Here is a 20,506-nt window from a genome sequence, read left to right as displayed (position 1 = left end):
GATCTCTCTCCTTCCTGCTATTTTCCTGCAGAACCCTTGCAGTCTTTCTCAGTCCAACAAATTCTTGGTTGCAGCAAGTCTTATTTTAAGTTCTTCTGGGACATGGCACTTTCTTCTTTCTTTCAGTTCTAAAGCTTGACTCTGCACCTATTACCTGCCCAGACCAACCCACTTGTGTTGCAGGTTTCTTGTTTTCTGCCTGGTTTTCCTACCTTGTGCTCCATAACCTGGTTTTCTTCATTGATTTTTGCACTTTAGTTGCTTTACAAGGAATAACAACTCCTGTTCCTGTCAGAGGACCTCACCTTGGCCTGGACACACAGATGTCAATACAACACCTTCCTTGTGTCCAGCCCATTGCAGCCTTGGCAGCAGAACATAGCACACAAACCAAGCAGGTATCATCCATCTTGGAAACATTTCCTCTCCCATTACCTCTTCTCTCCTGCCCTCATTTTTTATACCACTATGAAACACTTGGAATATATAGTTTTAAAAAAGGACCAAATTAGTAAAATGTTCCATTATTACTCGGTAAGAAAACACTATTGATGAAATTCTGCTATGATAGTTTTGAACCTGGTTTGAGCCTTAAAAGTACTGAAGAATGGCTGAGTGCTGATCATTTTAAATAAGCAAATTACTTTTCCCATCTTAGTTTCAGATAAATAAATGATGCAGACATTAGTAACATATTTGGCTGTTGGTTCAGAGAACAGAGAAGACAACTGGATTTTCAGCAATGACAGAAGAGTCCTGATACAGGAAGCACTATTAACTGAAATAGATAAGGAGGTAATTAGCTTTCCAACTTGTCAGTATTGCTAAGAACTGGAGATAGGACTACAGAAGCAAGACAGTAAGTACTAGCTCTGTGCTGTGCCATTTTATTATGATTCATCTCAGGCAGAATTTATTTTCTAAAATGGTGTGTATCCAGCCCATTTCATTACCTCCTCTTGTAAAATTCAAAACAATATGGCTTTCTTTAAAAAGAAACAGAAAACACATGCCCAACAAAACAGCAAAAAAACCCAAAACAAAACAACAAACAACTCAAACAAAAAAAACCCCAACAAAACCCCAGAAAAACCATAATATCTTGATGGTTTCTTAAGAGAAGATCTCTTCTCACGGTTATAGGTATGTTAGAAAGGAAATTGATGTATCTTCTTTTCTTCTTTGTGTGTTCTTGGTACCACAAGCTGTGCACAGCATGCTTTCAATTAATTTAAACTAACTTTCCATCTGCTCCAGCAAATGTAGGGTTTGAGTGAAAGACAGGATGATGGAGTGACATGAAATATGCTAATAGCAAACACTAATGGGAAAGCCAGTCTTCTGTGGCAAGTGTAATATCCATAGTGCACTCTTTCTACTCCATATTAAAGGCTCACTTTAGTGAAAAATGATTATTGTTTTCAATATTTGCCTAATCAAGTTGGGAAATGAAAGCTTTAGTGATGGAGATAGAGATTTACATCTTCCAGAGCATGTTAATGTGAAGAACACGATGTATTGGATCGATTCCTTTTTAATTGCCACTTTCATCAAGCTTTATGTTATGGATTTATTTCATTGTTTCTAAACTTAAAGCAAAAGAACACAAATGCTAAATATGATTAAAACTTGGAAAGCTTTGTGTTTCTTATCTATGTGATCCGAATATTGTGTATTTTGCAAATATTCTATTTTTTCCCAACAATTTGACATTGCAACAAAGTTATTTAAATTAGAGAAGCCAAGGCCACAGCAAAACAGCTAATGGCTGCATCTGAGTAAAGACAGACTGAAATAGCAACTGTAGAACAAAAGCCTACTAAATGTGTAGAAATTACTGTTGTCCTTTGTGGGTTTTGGGGTGTGTGTGGGTTGTGTTCTGGGTGTTTTTGAGGCTCTTTTTTGGTTGTGGTTTTGTTTGGATGTTGGGTTTTTTTGTTTGTATGTTTGGAGGGTTTTTTTGTTAAATATAAAGTAGGAATCTAACTGTGATTCTAGCACCAGCCTTTCAAGTAAAAACCCATTGAAGCAATGTGGTCATTAAATTCTACCTGCAGCCCAATCTTGTTCACAAGTCAACCCTTGACAACAGGGTTATGGCCCTTTTCCCTAATTTAAATTAGCATATCCATTTGCAGAGTGGGATTTATTTTGCAGCCTGGTTTGTCCTCCCCATATTACTTACATTAAGTACTGTACTTTTAACCCTGGTTTGACCACTTCAACTGATCAAATAAATGCAAATCAAAATTCTAGGCTTTGCACAGGCAAAGATGGTGGCAGCATTACTCTGAACAAAGTTAAGTAAAAGATAATAAGCTTATTCTTGCCCTTTCTAGGTTAAAATTCCTCAGCGCTGACAGTTTAGGTTTTGATATTTTACTTTTCTTTTAAGACATGCCTGGAAGCTTTTCATTCTTGGCAAGGATGAGAAACAGCTGATTTGCAGGTGTCCTCAGAGGCTACCTACAGATCTAACAGTATAAAAGATACCCAGTGGATGAAGGAGAGGGTCCTTCAAAGTAAAAAAACAACAAAAAACCCCTACATTTCTTTCTTTTCCTGGGAGTATGTAAGCATCTAGCACCTAATGTCTAGCAATTCAGGGCAGTGTGCCTTCATCACCAATTTATGGCAATTTTAGGGGAGATATTGCTTGCCAGACCTGTTCCATTCTGCAGAAACAAATGAAAGATTTCCCAGGGCACAAAGAGATGTGAGTAGAAGCTGTTTAATTTCCTTTAGTGCCTTTTTAGTTTGCCACAAACAGACCCAACCAAAGAGAAGTCTGTTCATCAGATAGGTATTTTTCTTTATTGGTTATGCTTTAGATATAGCAACAGCTTCAAAAACAGAAGGACACGAGACAGGAGAATTTTATAACACTTTTATCAGAGCAACTGAGACAAGTGAATAAGAAAAAAATAGGCATTCTTTTGGACATACAGTAAAATCATTCTTCACTGATATTTAGCAAAGGTTCTGTGTGTCCAAAAGCTTGTTCGTTTTCCCAATTATATCATATGGTCTAACAAAAAGTATTAACTTTCCCCACAGACCTTTCCTCCTTACTGTTCTACAGGACATCTATTCACCTACAACAAATAACATTCTCAAGTATTTATATGCTCAACCTGAAACCCTTGTAAGAGAAGTAATTAGACAGGCTTAATTAGAGCTGGCATGACAGCTGATATATGTCAGTAAACCTTTACAGTTCTGCCCAGAAAGGCATTTTCAAAGGGCTCTGACTGCTGTGTCAGTCATGCTCATTTTTTCAGTTAATGTATACAACAGTATAACATTTAACCATGGCTTAATGTTTGGGTTTTGGGGGTTTTTTTTGCTTTGTTTTTGCCTTTTTTTTTTTTTTTTTTCATTTGGGACTGTTTCATGCATAACTCAACTATTTAATCAATCTATCTCTTCCATTGTTAGATTATAACTGGCGTGACTGCAAAGAAGTGAGAAGAAAGAAGAAAATAAGATGCTCCATTAGAAAATCAGTGCACCATCCAGAAGTGACAGATTAAGCTATTTGAAATGAAGGCAATCATGAAGGATTTTGAGGATATTTTATTTTATGCGTAAATTGGATCATTGGCTGAAAAATAATCACTTGGTCCATCAAAGACATAACCCAGGAAATGAGGTGGGGATGGAAGTTAACAGAGGATGAGTAATAGAGGCAAGAGAATCAGGCATGCAGCAAGGCAGGGATGATAATACAAGTTATTTGACATGGGAAACAATGGTAACTAATGGCAATTAGCAGTAAAGTGAACAGGTTTTCCCCTCATAAATCTGATGTTGGTGTCAGTGTGGTTTGTTTAAATGCAGATTTGGGAGAGAAGATGTCTCTGAAATGCTAACAAGAAAGCAGGACAGAATTATCAGACCATCACTTGTGGGGGAAGAGCGAGAAGTCCAAGAAGATTAGGGGAATAAAAATGAAAGTGGAATGTGCCAGGAAAAATGTGCAGTCTACTGGTATATGTGTTTCTGGATCTTGCATTCAGCAGAATGCAAGTCCCTTATGAATATAACTCTATAGAGACCAAGCTATGTATTTTTAGCCTGTGAGTTCCAAATCACATTGTTAGTCATCACTGAAGGGAATATGTCTTTGTTGTGGGACTGATTGCACTCCCAAATACAGTCCCTTACATCTCAAAAGAAGCTAATATGTCCTTCAAACTTTTCCTGGTGTATTTTATATCAGGCAGAATTTCTTGTGTTACACAGAATGAGGTATCTGCAGATGTTCCCTGTTACACATGGGTAAGTGCAAGCTGACAGATGAAGCAGTATTTTATTAAAATTCTCCCTCTCAGAAGCACAATAAAAAAGACTTATTCTCTTTCACATATGAACACGTATGTCTGTGCATGCAGCTGCTGTACCTAAGGTCCAACAGAGAGCAGAGGAGAGCTCCTCAAGATTTTAATGTTTGATAGCTATAACAGCTCCCTGACAAAAACTGTCCTAGCTGTGATGGAAACAGGCTTTATTTTGTTAATACAGTGGGATAGTTTTTGCTGGAATAGGAGAAAACATCCTGAGTAATAGCTCAGATGTTATTTCCAGTAATGTTTTGGGACATGATAGAGACTAACATCTATTTATAATTTAACCTACCAGTTTATGGGATGACATACCTGGATCCATTATCTGCCTTTTCTACTTGTTTCTTAGAAACTTAATTTAAAGTTTTAAATTTATATTTAAAACAACACATCTATAGAGAAGATATCTTTATATAATGTGTGTTTGCATACTTCTCAGTTGTTATTTCAGCAGTCTCTATAAATGAGAAATATTTTCAGACACAGCTTATTCTATGTAGCATACAAAAGACAATAATTCAGCTATCAAGTATTGAATATTATTCACTTGGTCATGTGGTAGCAAATTACCTCTTTCACCTCCTCATCCTTAGGATTGCTTGGTACTTGAAATAGTTTTGTGTTCTAGTCCTGAAGGATAGGATTTAAGATTAAGTACAACTGTTTGTGACTAGAAAGACTTGTTAAACAAGAAGCTCCTAGATTCAATTCAGGAATCAAATTTATCAGGTATTATCATAAAATGGAAATACACCATCCTACTGCCAAAGTAGTTAAAAATTCAGGAAAAAGACCATGGTTAATAGCACATTAATAATTCACCTTTATTCAGAGACAGTTTGGATCAGGCTGGAGAAATTATAAAAAGTATAAATGAGCTCTGAAAAAGCCAGCTGTGTTTGGGTGACAAAGCTATGGAGTTGGCAGAAAGAAAATTGTGTAGCTAGGTCAGGCTTGCACAAGTGACACACCCATGGACTACAATGAGTGAGCAATTGAGTGACTGATTTGCTGGGATGATGACAAACAGTTTCTTAACCAGGCTTGTCCACAGTTGCAGTGCACCACTGCTCTCCTGGGAGTCATTCATTGATGGACTTTGGTCTGTCCATGTGGCAGGAGGCCTCTGAATTTCAATGTAATTCCTTCTTGTGTTACAGAACACCTTGAACAGTTGCTTACATGGAGAAGGCGCTGCCCAAGGGGGCAATTGCAGGGACCACTGGGATGTTGTGAAGGTGATCATAGATGTGGTCAAATTGCAGACATTGCATCAGCTCCCAATAAGTGCATGAAACTTCTCCATGGTGAGGAACTGAATTGTTCCGACCTAATACAATCCAGAAAATGCCTCCAGAGCTGCCATATTGGACACACAGGTAAGAGCTGGTTTGATTTATTTGTATATTTTTCAGGCAGCACATCACTCCTGGGTGACTACATCAATATAGCTGTATTTTAATTTTATAGTAGACTATTGATAATACCAATTTTTTATAATGCTGGTAATGGTGTGAAATGTAGCACTTTTAAAATACATTTAGATATTAAGTTTTAGCCTCCCAGTCTAAAAATGTTGACTATAATTATTAAATGTTTGAGTTATTTCTTAATTCCTTATTCTTACTAGAAGGGTTTTCTGGAGTGCTATTTACCATTTTCTGTGTTCAGCTTAATTTCTTATTTTTTAATGAAAAAAACACAATCTTTCTTACATTATTTTAATATCTTAGAGGTAATTATTAAGATTAAGCACCTGGCTTATGTAAACTGTCATCTCAATTCACTTTCAAGTAAACCAGAGTTGCAACAAATAACAGAGGTTTTTCTGGAATCCTTTAAGAATGCTGTTATTTGTGGACATTGGTTCTTCATATTCTCATTTTTCTCTTGGTTTGTGAAGACTGGTTTTAAATTAGAAAAAAGGGGGTTTCAAGGCTAACCTTAGATAAGGTGCAAAAAGGATGTTAAAATATTCAGTAATAATTGAGTGTCAATTTAAGAACATGTTCCCCATTGAACAGGTACTTGCTACTTCCTGGGAACTTGAGGTTATTTTTAATACACAGTTAACAGGTTCCCAGGAGTTTCCATGCAGTTCATTTCACACTTGGACTTTGCAATATTTGCAACAATTCACAGAGTTCAGAAATGTCCAGGAGACTTTGGCAGGGACATCCAAGCAAAATGCTAATAAGGAAAACAGAACAGAAGTCTGAGCCAGGATTCGTCTGGTGCCAGACTCCATCAGCACTACATGGTGTTGACATGAAAAGAAGAGCTCTTTCAACTCGTAGAGCTTTAAACCAATGGGGATTTTATTTATTTATTAATAGAGAAATAACAGAATGGAATACAAGGGATGGCTTGCAAGAAGCCCATTGTCTTAGGCCAGTGGCATCCCTCTCAAATGAATGAGTAACTGTGAATGAGTTCTGCTTCATAACACAGCTGTCTAACACAGTGATCTCACAGATCAGTGTTTGTCATCCTGCTGTTAATTTACACTTCCACAAACTGAAAGGAAAATACCACTGAATCAAAGCTGATCTGATTTATGGTCTTATGCTTTGGTGTAAATGCACCACTTGTATAAATGCATACAAGGTGTACAGCAATACAGAGTCAGCCAATTGTACTTCCAAAGTCTTAGGTCAGTCTAACATCAGATGCTGTCTGTCTTAGACCTGTTCTTTGGCTCCACTGGAGCATAAAAAACAGTAAAATTGTGTTGTGTAATGGCACAGCCCATAAGCACCAACATCATCATCAAACCTTGGTTTGGCTTTTACTCTGAAGCTTGTCCTGGGTTTGTGTGTAAACCACTATTTTTAGGAAAACTCTGCACCAGGGCCCCTTGCCTTTTACCTGTTTGTGTGATGCTGGTTCTATTGAAAGTGAATTATAGGTTTTCAGAGTCTTGACTTGTGTGACATCCTGCCTGTCAACAGGTCAACTTTTGGATTGAGTGCCTGAGATTGGGCATCCTTCTTTCATCTCAATTATGAGAAAGGCAGCAAAATGTTTTCCATAAACATCTGGTTTATTAACTGGTAAATACCTTCTGTCTTACAAGAAACTGGGCAGCTCATAAAAATGGTTCTTGACACAGAGGCCTTTGGGAAGATCAAATGAACACAGATCTCCCCTAGGGAAAATATGCTATATGGTTGAGGAACTAGGCAGGCAGAGAAAAATTTGAATTATTAACTCTTAGGGTATTTCAAATTTATCTGTGTAAAGGATAGATACAGAGTGGCAAGAGCAGGTCTCTACAGAAACAATGTGAGAGTTGACTGTGTTATGGGGATAAATAATATATGAATCTTATCTCTTTTTAAAAGTATGTTTTTCCAGACTTTGTGAAGATCTATGTTAGAAAAGATTTCTGCGCTCCCCCCAGCCCCCTGATTTCCTTTGAAACTAAACCAAAAAAGAAGAACCCTCAGCAAAACCCTGAAGTAGCAGCAAATCCATTTGATAGGCTAATGAGCTAATGAAGATGACTGGTACTGCCTACTGTCCCCACTTCCATTTCTTTAAAGGTATTTGAATTGCCCCAATTCCCATATTAATTAGTCTGTATTACAGTTTAATTGCACTGTACTATTTTTTTTCCCAATGAACTGAGCTTTTAATGAGTATTCACTGTTTAATAACCAATTTTAAAAATTGCCTATTATTTTGTGTGTGATAATGAAACACCTCATATTAGCTGTTTGTAGTTGTATACATACACACACAAATATGTTAATACTTTGATTTCAACAACAAATCCATTACATCCCTGTATCTTTGTTATAAGTCAGTTATACATTTGCTAAATAATGGCATTTAAGTGCACATACTGCCCTGCTCTCTTATTTAACCTAGACAGTACAAAGAAAAAAGAAGAGCTGCAGTGGCAAGAAGACTTTTGTTTAAAATGGAAGAAAACAAGCCTTGGATTGCATCCACTCCCCCCCAACAGACAGAGCTGTGTACAGAACACGTTTTCATTAGCTTCGGGTACTCAGTTCTTATTTGCTGGAGAACCAAGTACACAGTGCCAAGGAACAGAAATTCAGAGTACCAGGAAGTGCTGCAGCTCTAGTGTTGTGTAAAGGATGACAGAAAACTGCAATTAAAAGAAAGTTTATCACAGAACTGATAAGAGAGTAAGCCCTGATGGCTGTTTAATAAGGTGCTGTGCTAGAGCATCAGTGCAAAAGTGATGACTGGATGTCAGTGGCACAGAAAGCAGATGGTAAGAACTGTGAATTGAATGAGAAAAGGGAGTGGGGTGGAGCTCTGCTCACCTTGTGCAAATGCTGACTGGCAGCCCAGCATTGTGTGGGGCCCGATGGCACAGCAGGACTGACAGAAGGAATAATGTCTGCAGGAGTCTGGGTTGGTCTGACAAATAGCTACCTAACCTCCCCAGCCCTGTGTCTGGGTGGCCAAGGCAGTTTCTCTCCTCTGGGAGGGTTCAGCTCCCAGGCTTGTGCCTGCCTGAGGTACTGGCACAAGGTGCCTCTGCACCCTGGCTCTTTGGTGGCTCTTCTTGCCAGGAGGACAAGTCTCCACTGGCTCTACTGCCAGGATGGTTTTGAACTGTGCCCTCTAACTGTTTCTGTTTTTTTATCTTTAGGTTGTGATGTCAATGAAATGGAGCGAGAAGAGGACACTTTGTGGGTGCTGATGGGAGTAAAGCCACAAAAGAACACAGCTTGATGGGTACACAGATCAAAATCCTGCAGTCAGCCCTGCTGGCTGATGGTGAGCAGCTGCACTAAGCCCTTGCCAGGGCTGGGGATAGAGGGGTTTTTGCCTGGCTCAAAGGATTTCTCTCTAGAGCCATTGTTTTGACTTCTGCAGGATCCCAAAGCAAGCCATTTTCACATGGATTAATGTAGTTTTTGCCATTAGGAACAATGTCAAAACTTGCCAGGCACCGTAAGGGGGCTTTCCAGCTCTGGTCTAGCTTGTACATGATGTAGCTAATAGTTATCACTAGCACAGGTGGATTTTTAGTGCACCAAAAAATCTAAATCTTTCCTTTAGATATATTGTATCATAACAAGACTTATACTAATTAACTACAATATATTGTTTCTCCTTTGCTTTATCTGTGGACTCTGGCATGTTTCCTGTGATCCCTGTCTGAAATATCCCCCATCTTATTCTCTTTCTTTTTGGCAATTCACTATATGAAAGGCTGGGGATCTGTTAATTGGGGCACCTGTTCTCTAGAGGTTTTGCTGGCTTTGTTCAGTATGAAAGATGATGTCAATTAAGTTGCCTTGGAGATTCAGGAAACATTTCAGTGTGCATTAGCTCATGATGACTTTAAAAAAAACATAAATCTTTTATAGTTATATATTTTATCAGTTGGGGGGAGAAAGAGAGTTTCAGCTCTTAGGCTTCTGGCTTTTTAGTGAACCAGTGGGAACTAAGTGTTCAAATCCCACCAAAGGCCAAGTCCCTTGGTAGCAGCCAAGTCAATAATACACGTTGTAACCCCAAGGCAGGTTGTAATCCTTGTTTTACAGCTCCTGGGAAGGTGTCTTACAGCCCCATTACTTTAATGCAGCTGATCAAATAGCACAAAGAATGGAACAAAGCTCCTGTGATTATTTATTTATTTATTTGTGTGCAAAGAGGCATTATTTGATTTGCAAGTGCAGACTAGACTTGTTATGTTCCCACTGTCCCCAGCAGATCACATGCAGGAACGGTGAAGTTGGCAAGATCACTGGAAGAGCACAGTTAGCCCAGTATAAAATTTGTTCCCAAGTAGCTGCTGGCATGAAGCACAATAACATGTGTAAACAACAATGGACACACTTATAAAAGCTAAAGTTTGAAAAACCTGTTAATGACATGAAGGTTTAACCCAGTCCATAAGAACTGTCTACCTGTGTTTCATTATCATTCTGTTAAAAATGTGTGGTTGGTTAGAAATGACAACACTAAGAGAGTTTGTTTCTTGTTTGTTTTTTTTTTTCTTTAAAGGTACCACAAAAAGCTGCCGAGGAACATCTTGTTCCCCAAATCAGTTACTCCAGTATTGTAACTGTATTGGAAAATGCTGTTTGCAAGGCTGTATTTGCCAGAGTGCCTGGCAGTAAACAAGCTCTTTTGCTTTTCTGTTTTGAGCAGTTAAGTCATAAGAAATACATGGAGCCACAGCAATGATGGTGAGTATCCTACAATTGCATTTGTAAACAGTAAGTTGCAAAATCAGTCATGAGTAATAAAATATATTGCTAAATATAATGTTAAAGTGCACTGGGCTAGAGTAACTCACTTTCTGCTGTACCCACAGGAGCCATGGAGGTCACCGAGCACTGGGAGGTGGATGAGTAGAGTCCGGCCAGAGGTGTGGCGATTGAGGAACAGCATCCCAATAGTTCTACAGCAGGAGCAATGACCCTTGCTTTGTTTCTGCAGGTAAGAAGGTTGTACTGAAGACAGAAGGGACTGTTCTGATTTACTATTACTGGACAAAAACTGTAACTGGCTTGAACTGTGCAAAGTTATGGAGTAGCAGTAGACTGCAATCCAAGAACGTTTGGTGATGAGACAGAAAAAGGTTGAAAGGGCAACAGAAAACTTCTACCTGACTAAAAACCATTCAGCATTTTCTATGTCTCTTAACATTTCCTTGCTTAACTTTGTACTGTTTCAAATACGTCTTTTAAGATACAAGGCACAGTATTAGTTTAGGACAATGATCTCAACTGAGACCAAAGGAGGTGACACTTTTTTGCTGGGGCTTTCAGGTAATGACCTTTTGCTCAATTACACCACAAGTTTCACATACACTGTTTCATCCTCTATGCATTATGGATCACATAAAAAAAAGAAGACTGATAAAGCCTGGGCAAAGTCTTGGAGGTAGGTCTCAGTAAAAGTAAGCTGCTGTGGCTTGTACTCAAATGTTTCCTTCAAGTGCTGTCCTCCCTTCCCCAGCTTCCTCTGTTCTCAGATGGAGTAAAGGGCTATTTTCAGGGATATTCTGCCTTCCTAGAAGATCTAAAAGACAACTTGCAGGAATTTCAGAAATCCAACAGGTTCTAGCTTTGTGTTAGAAAAAAAATTCTCTGCCAAAGAGGCAATAATGCCATAGTGCTATGGTGTAAATTCCCTGCAGGCTTTTCATTCTATGCAGCCTTCTATTCTGCCCTCGAATCCAGGCCAGAATTATTGTTTATTAATTTCACCTACTAGACCCTTCTGCAGTGTCTATGTGCAGCTGGCAGCACAAGAAAGCACACCCCAATTCCTTTCCCTTCAGATTCAAAGAGCTGAGTGAAAAAAGGAAATAGTACCTTACAAACCTGAAGTCCTGGCACTGGGAACACAGCAGGATGACACAGGGAGCCTTGTCAGGGAAGGCTGCAGTTCCTGGTACAGAAGGGCAGTAGTGCAGTGCAAGATTTCTGGGGGAAACCTGACCCAGAGCAGTTTGGGCTTGAAGGCAGTAACAGGTCTAAATTTTGGAGCAAGGTTTTCTGAATGTGGGCAACAAGTAGTCTACATTTTAAGGAGGAGCTAAGTGAGGGGGGCGGGACATGAGATGTGACTCCAGACCAATGCAGTACTAGTGGTTCAAAGCACCTTGTAATTGGCTGTGACAACAGTGACAGAAATGCAGTCCTGCAGCATCTCAGGGTGGCCCTTGCTGAGTGACATTTGTTCAGCCTGTTCCTGCCTTGTTTACAACCTTCCCTTTCTGTAGCTGGCTGTTCTGGTGGGCTGAACTGCTGCTGGTAGGTGGGGGAGACAGCCAAGCAGAAAGGGAGTGCAAAAAAACCCATTAAAGCTCTTGCACACAGTCCAGCCTGGGGACATCTGAGACAGAGTTGACTCAGTGTAGTGAAAGCAGGGCTATTGATGGCTAATCATTCCTGTTACCTGAATGACCACTGAATAAGCTGCTATTGCCTGTGTGGTCAAACCTTATCCACCTCTCTAGCATCCAGACTCCGAGGCTATAACCATGGCGTAGTGATGCTGAAGGCTGCAATTTATCTCTTTTAGAGCAATGTGGGAGGCTCTAGTATTTAGCACAGGCTACTCCAGCCCTTTGGCAATCTCAAATTCTGTAGGCCTCCATGCCTGCTGTATTGCATCAGGAAGGTCTACGCCCAGACAGAAGGTAAAAGCCCATACATCATTTATTTGAGCATCTCACAAATAAATTACAAGGTTCTTCGCAACCACGTCATAAATCAAAACGTTTATTTACACCTCAGAAACAGCAAGCAACTCAGCAACTAGGGCCCAAAGAAACGATTAGCTGGAAAAGTAGCTGAATTAAGTATCTTTAAAATCAAACAAAATATATTCCTCCATTCCTGAACTTAAAAAAAAAAAAAAAAAAAAAAAAAAAGAAAGAAAGAAAAAAATTTAAAAAAATAATTGGTGGTAACTTAAAGAGAGTGTTTGTTATGGGGCAAGCATGACTTTACAGGAGGGCTCTGTCTGAAATGGCAAACACAGCTTGTTTGTACTGACTTTACCACCAGGGTTCACCAGACACGCTCTTCTCCCGTCCCAGGCAGGGTGTGTATGCCTGTTCATACACAGTCTGTCTTCAGACATTAATTTTAACCCCAAATCATCAGCCATTCCCTGATGCAGAGCACTGTAATGTTCAGAGGGTGGATGAAACTTCCCCAGATAGTTGTCCCACTGAGAGCACAGTAATGATGATTCTGGCTACACACCCTGCCCTTCCGACTACTGGTGACCTGCTGGTACACAGACAGCTGAAGATGAGTGGGTAAATAACTATGCATATCTTCACATGATAGATGTGTTAAGACAGGTCAGCTAAAGTTAGCATCAATACAACATGAGAGCTGGGATATGCCTGGGTTGGATTTTTTTTTGCCTTTTTTCTTTTCTTTAAAATGATACTAGTTTGGCACATGTAAACCACACTGTGCTCAACCATAACTGCTTATTCCACTGCTTATTCAATTAAACTGCTTATTCCACGTCCCCGTGTTGTATTAGTCTCCCTCCATCTGCATATATTATATATATATATTTATATGTGTATGTGTATATCTCTATATATCTACATATATATACACACATAACAACTGTGCAACTAGTAACTTTCCACTGAGAGTGTATGAGTGCATCCATCTGAACAAATACAGATCAACTTGATGGGAAGTAAGAGATTAGTGTCAATGGTTATTTGTTTTACATAGCAAAATAGTTATATCTGCTTTAAATAGAATAGTTATAATGATAACTTAAGTACTTCATGTACTTTGCATGTTAATTCTAAAAATCGCAGGGTTAATAGAAAGAAAATAATTGTTATTAAAGTTCTTTACCTTTTGTTAGCATTGGAGAGTGTATCTCAGACAACAGAGTTTCTAGAGATGCAATAAAGGGAAGATGGGATCAGAGGTTTGCCTTAGAGTTGGTGTTCTCAAGCTGTTGTGAATTTAATATAATTTCTTTTGTGGTTTGTTTTTTTTATTTGTTTTCTTGTTGTGTTTTTTTTGTTGCTTTTTTTTTTTTTTTAGTTAAATAAGACATTATTTAATCCATTCAGAAAGAAACAGCCTTTATACAGTGATGTGAAAGTATTTACATACAAAATTCTGCTGTGCTTCAAGTGGCTGGGTATTAGTAGCAATTGCAGAGAAAACTGGCAGCCCTCTCAGTATTTGAGACAGGAGGTCTTTGCAAAGGCAAGACCAGTGATGTAAACTTGTTAATATAACATATATCCTTCTTTTTTTGTAGTGATAAAACACTTAAACTAGGGCTGTACAAACTGATTTTAAGTCCATAATTTCATAATTGAGGGTTGTATTATAGTGAGCTCTAACGTAAATGACCATGCAAGAAACCATGACAAATTATTTGACTACAGGCTACAGCCAGTTCAAATAAATGCTAAACTAGATTATGCTGGGTGCCTTGGGGACATGGCAAAGTGGTTGGTGAAGGAAGTGAGTCATCTGTGGGAGGCATCTAAGCTGTAAGTTTCTCTGTATGTGACAAAAGAGACTTATATATAAGCACTCAATGATCCTGTGACAAATATTGCTGCTTTACTGTTCACAGCAGACCAGTAAAAGCAATATGTGTGGATGTTTAGAAGAAAGATTTCATCTAAATATGATTAACTGAATCTCAAGCAATTCCAGTAATGAAGTTGCTCTTTGATTTATACCAGTGTAAACGTGATGAGAACAGAGATCAGAATGTTTATTAGCCAGTGTTCCACTCCTTCTTAATTTTCCTTGATACTCAGTAGGAAATTCAGCTCTTTTGCCTTTGTTCAGACCTACAGTTACTGAACAAAATGTACATTAATAAGTGAACATAGGCATATTGCAAAAGCACACGTGAGGTGTACAGAGAAGGGTTCAATTAGCAAGTACACCACAAACGAGACCTTTGTCTTGCTAATGAACTCCTCTCGCTGATTATTATAACCACTTTGTGGTTTAACAGCAGATGCTTTTTTCAAGTGAAATTATTTTTGCACAGGAAGTTTTGTGCATGTTACCAAATGCAACTCATCAAGTTCACTGCCTTTTATACTCTAGACAGCATTGTATGTCTACAAACATAAACTGAAATAAACGCTGCAAATTTCTACCAAATAGGTAGAAGTAAGTGCTATGTTATAAAACCAGCAAGCTTGACTGAACAAATGTTAAACATACTGAACTATAAAAAAATGTGAGCCGTTTTTCAACTTCCTTACTAATAAATTATTGTTGTTCCTTTGTTTCAGGAAATGGACATATGTTTTTTTGAGCCAGAGTCAACAATCTCATTCAGGTAGGAAAACCCAGATTATATTATGGTTCTTATTTGTATAATGCTACAGAACATGCCACCACCCCTCGTTAAACAGGATTTGTTCTCAGGTACAAAGAGGGAGAAACATTAACATGGCAGCTTCATCTTCTCTGTGCATACTTAAGTGGTCCAGTGATTAGCTCTGTCTGAAGTCTAGAGACACACAGTAAAGGCTGGGAGGCTTTAATCTAGGTGCAGATATGAAGTGATGATGGTGAATGAAGGCTTTTGATGCATCTTGTTTCAGCTTTTCAGCCACAATACTGACCTCTCTATGTGTCAAAAGGTTGCAGTATTAGCCAAGAAGAAAGATCTTGTCCTTGGGCACAAAGTAGTAGAGAATCTTTCCCATTGTTAGTGTAGATCCAGGCAGAAGAGATTTTTTTGTTGTTCTTTGTTTTGGTTGCCTTTAGAATGATCCTCCAATGCTATAGGAGCCTTAGTTTAAAGGAGAAAAGAGTAGCTTTGTATGGTACTTGACAGAAATGACACTAATGTCAATGAGTGTCTTTCCAGAGGTGGCTTTTACTGGATAGATAGAAGAAGAAAGCCAGTAGAAAAAAAGAGTGTTTGTGGGGGAGGCTATTATGATTTCTTTTATTAAAGATAGAGGTGTTTTAGATCAAAGCATAGGATGTAGTTTATCTTTGGGTGCATTTGGATGCATTCATTAACTATACATGTTGAAAATCCAGTCATGTTTTGCATTTGTTGAATTTTTTTTTTCTTTTGAAAACTTTGCCTGAAAACTATAATTCTAAAAATGATTTTTGATGATAAAGCAGCAGGTTATGATTATTACATGGGCAGAGAAAGAAAACTAGAAGCATGCCCATGTTCATGTTTGAGATCAGACAGTTTCCCTCTTAAACACCTGCAGGTGCTTAACAGCCCACTCCTGGAGCCCTTTGCTCAACAGAAACTCCCACCAAAGTACCCCTTTGGTAACTGAAACAGCTAGAGTGTGCTGGGAGAGAAACAAGGTCAGGGGGAGGTTTTACTTGGTCAGTACTGCGGGAGTTAAGCTGGAAGAGAAAAACAGGTTCCTATCTGAACGCAGCTTGTATCTTATCAAGAAATCCACAATGTTAGGAAAGTTCACAACACAAACTAATTTTTCCTCTGTCGCTGTTGTTATTACTCCTTTTGATTAAAAACAAAACAGACCTGCTTCATATTTGGTACAATACAGGAAGGCAGAGAAAAGCTATTGTACAGCAATTTTTAACCACCAACACACATTTAATATCTAGTGTAGCATTATGGGAAACTAAATGTATGTTTGGACTTTTTAATGCTTCCAAAAAGCTTTGCTATTGCAACATATACGTGGTGTGGAAGATATGCTTATAATCTCACTGTAATAAAGACAGTATACAGGATGACTCATAAGTACTGTAAAAATGCCAACTAAAGAATGCAGCTGCAAAGTTCTATTGCATAAGGAAGCTGTTTTTGTTTTTGTTTAAACTTTAAATAAGCAAGTTTGTTAAAATATTCTAAGACACTTACCCTAGTTACTGGCAAGCTCTAATAAAAGCCACAGTCTGTCACTAGTATACTTTTTGTGTTAATTTTATAAAAATTTGGTGTGAGCTTTGATGGATCATTTACAATTTATTCACAAGATGATCATCTTGATACAGTTAGAGGTTTGGTTTTGTTTTTTTTAACCTTACATGCTCACAGAATAAAAAAGGATTCATATTCATATTTAACGAACACCCTTTTTTTTCCCCATGTTTGTGAAGAAGTGTGGTAAGTTTACACACAAAGAAATGCTTGTTACTCTTAACTGGAAACTGAGTGTACATGTGTATGTATGTATATATATACTGAAAACTATATATATGTGTGTGAATATATTTATATAATAGGGCATCTGGTTTCCTCCTTGCGCTTACGTATGTAATGCCAGCTGCGTGGAGGCTGAGAGCCCAGGGCTTGAGGAGCACTGTACTTTGCTGTTCCAATCAGCTGCTCATCTGGAGACATCAGCCCACTGAACTGTGTCTGCTGAGCTGACCAAAGACTTCAGGTTTGTAAACTGCCCCAGCAAATAATTATCTGCAGGAACACAAAGGAAGCTTCACCCCTTCAGAACGAGGCCCAGGGCTCCCGCTGCTGTACATGGTGGCCCACTCAGTGCCAGCCGCCTGCTTCCCACCTGCTTCCCAAACCAGAGCTCTGCAGAAGCTGGATCCACTGGATCATCAGTTCCACCTGGGGGCATAAGGAGCACAGGTCAGATCAGAAAAAAGCCGGGGGGACTCGCATTTCTTGTTTGCTGAACCTCTGAGGTATGAGGAGTGACGCTGCAGAGCCCCGGGGGCTGCTCTATTTGGTGTCAACAAGGTGGCTGCTGTAGCAGGATGGTTGCAACAGGCTCTCTCCTTCTGGCCACACTATAAACAGCAAGTACAGTAGGTTTAGCCGTGGTAGAATAGTTACAATTCATCTGTGGCTGTGTTAATCTGCTTTGTCCCTTGCACACTCCAGATGAAGATTTTATAAAAGCTAAACCTGTCGTATAACTCTCTATATAAATATATATATATATACATACACTCATACATATACAAATACTAACCCACAGACAAAATATTTTCTGAACATTTGAATAGCAACAAGTCAACAGATAGAAAAAAAATTGAGTCAATCTGGTTTCTCCTCCCCCAAGGTCCATTTTAGATGTCATGGTCTTTGAACATTCAGAGAAAACTCGCATAAGCCTGGTGTCTTGCAGAAGGAATCTGTTCAGGAACAGCAGTCAGGGCAGGTTGTCAAACACCAACGGACAGTTGGACAGATTGAGTGAGGCTGCAAATTAAACTGGATCTGGAGCAACTGAGGCCTAGTAGTGAAGAACAGTAACTGTAAACTGCAATCTTCAGATCTGATGGTGTCTTTTTTTCGTCTCGTTGCCATGGCAACTCAGTAGGACAGCTTCAAATGTCAGGAGTTTCTTACAGACCTAAATGATAGGAAATGTGTGTGATTATTACGATGCAGATCACAGCATCTTTTAACTTTTTGGTGTTGTTTTTTTCCCCCCAATTAAATTACTGATTGAGTGCATGCACATTTGTCAGTAACTAAAAACAAATTATCCAAGTTCAGAAGCAATTATTTGTGAAGACAGACATCTCCAAGGAGAAACCCCAAAATGTCACCTGGGGCATTCAGAGACCTTTGTAATGCAATTCAGGAAGATGTAGTGCAGAGGTCTGAGCATAAATCTCAGGCCAGGTCCTGATTCTCCCTATTTGACACCTTGATCATTTATGTTAGTGCAAGAGTGCCAGTAAAATGCCAGTGAGTCACTCTGCACACACTGACAAGGAAAGAGCAAACAAACAAATTATTTTTTAAAATAACACATGTATAGTGCCTTATAGTTTGAGAATATACCAGAGAACAGAAGAACTGGCAATACCATCTTAATTTTGCTTAAGAAATACAAATCTTATGTGGACTTAAAAAAACCCCAAACAACCAAAGAATGTAAAGGTGGTACAACCTGAGTTATTTTATCTGTTTTAAATGGGCACCCATATAATACAAAGATGGTAAAGAAATTTGGAAAACTGGAGACTAGGAACAAATGTAACATTAGTTATAGATAATGGGTCACTTTTCTCCAGTTTCATTTGGACACCAGTAAATTGCAAATATTTGGCTTTGCAGTAAAAACAGGTAAGAACAGTAAGAATAGTATTAGCAAAACATATAATTGAATTTGATCTGGCTCCTCTCAAACTTCTGACCTTGCAGTGTTGGTTTACTGGTTGTATTTGTATGGCTGGAATGGAGTTAATTTTCTTCAAAGGTTTTGGATTTGTGACCAAACCAGTGTTGATAACAAACCAATACTGTAGGTGTTGCTGAGTGGGGCTTACCCAGCAACCAGGCCTTTTCTGCTTCTCCTGCTGCCCCACCAGCCAACAGACTGGAGGGGCACAAGAAGCTGGGAGGGGACACAGCCAGAAGAGGTAACCTCAACTGCCCAAAGGGATGTTCCATGTCATATGATGTCATGCTCAGTAATAAAAGCTGGGAGAAAGCAGTCGGAAGTGGGAGGACATTTGGAGTCTTCTCAAGTAACTATTAGGTGTGATGGAGCCCTGGTTTCCTGGAGATGACTGAACGTCTGCCTGCTGATGGCAAGTAGGGAATGAATTCTTTATTCTGCTTTGTTTGTGCATGCAGCTTTTGCTTTGCCTATTAAATGTCTTTGTCTCAGCCCATTACTTTTCTCACTATTCCTCTCTGATTCTCTTCCCTCTCCCTAGGGAGTGAGCAGCTGTGTGATGCTGTTGCCTACCAGGGTTAAGCCACAACAATGCATTGAAGGATTCATGCTCTGTCCTGAGAGGAGAACACAAAAATGCACATCAAACATACATATCAAAACTGCCATTTCACCCAGGAAATGTTTGTCTAATATATATATTGCATTTAGTCACTTACGTGATGCAATATTGATAGCCCAAACCGTAATGCACTGGTCATTATTAGATGCTGGCTTGTGCTCTTTACTAATTTTTAATTATCTGCTTTTCTCTGGGGGCAAATCAAGTTTAATAGTAATATTGATAAGTCTATTTTACTTTATCTGCATCTTTCTTGTGATTATCTTGATATTATTTGAATTAACTTTGATATTAAATTCTTCCAGCTCGAGGCCTGTCCAGGTGGGTTCTGAAGCAAAGCAAGCACCTGGATGGAATGCAAGAGGCTATCCCTTCCCCTGCAGCATGACCTCAGTTCTGTTAAACAAAGGCAAGTAAAGCAAGTTAAAGAAGTGTAAGAATCCATAGAGGGTCTGCTGGGTGGGGGTCTCTGAAGTGAGATGTATCCCTGAGATTTCCAAATAAGATTAACCTGGAGTTGCTTGGCATGTGCTGTTTAAAGAAAAGGTCTGGCCACAAAATCAGGATCCAGGGTGAGATAAAGGAAATTCGTGACAATGACTGCCAAAGTTTGGATATACTTGGATTAGGCATTCTAGCTAGGACCAAATCTCGTAAACAGCCTGATCTCCTGCAGTAGTGAAAAGGAAGAGTTCAGGACTCTGATCTCACAGTCTATCTGAAAAACAGCATTTCCAGATAGCAATGGAGCTGGGTGTCTTTAAAGGACATTTGTTCAGTCCTGACTCAAATAACAACAGCTTTTGAATTGGCAAAGCTACTCTGAATATTTAGGAGATCCCTGGAGGTCTTTCTGCTAAGGACAGGCACTTGTGTATGATGAATGAACAGCAGCTGTAGCACTGAATTTCTGTACCATCCATAGGCTGAAACTTCACCAGAAGAATCTGTCAGCACAAA

At 39.0% G+C, this 20,506-nt stretch overlaps 1 protein-coding gene across 1 annotated transcript in view; it reads right to left on the bottom strand.

Annotated features, from left to right (window-relative positions):
* Positions 1 to 17,837: 17,837 nt before the first annotated feature.
* The window catches only part of CDH13 (cadherin 13), a 417,908-nt gene continuing 415,239 nt past the window's right edge, over positions 17,838 to 20,506 (bottom strand). Inside the window, exon 15 of the mRNA XM_010006203.1 lies at positions 17,838 to 18,147. Coding sequence (XP_010004505.1) covers positions 18,140 to 18,147 — 8 coding nt within the window. The 3' untranslated portion in view covers positions 17,838 to 18,139. The remainder of the gene's footprint in view (positions 18,148 to 20,506) is intronic.

Source organism: Chaetura pelagica, unplaced genomic scaffold (genome assembly GCF_000747805.2).
Source record: "Chaetura pelagica isolate M959 unplaced genomic scaffold, ChaPel_1.0 scaffold139, whole genome shotgun sequence".
NCBI classification, from domain to species: Eukaryota; Metazoa; Chordata; class Aves; order Apodiformes; family Apodidae; genus Chaetura; species Chaetura pelagica.
The sequence above is the reverse complement of the archived record's forward strand: the minus strand, read 5'-3'. Positions and strand labels throughout refer to the sequence as shown.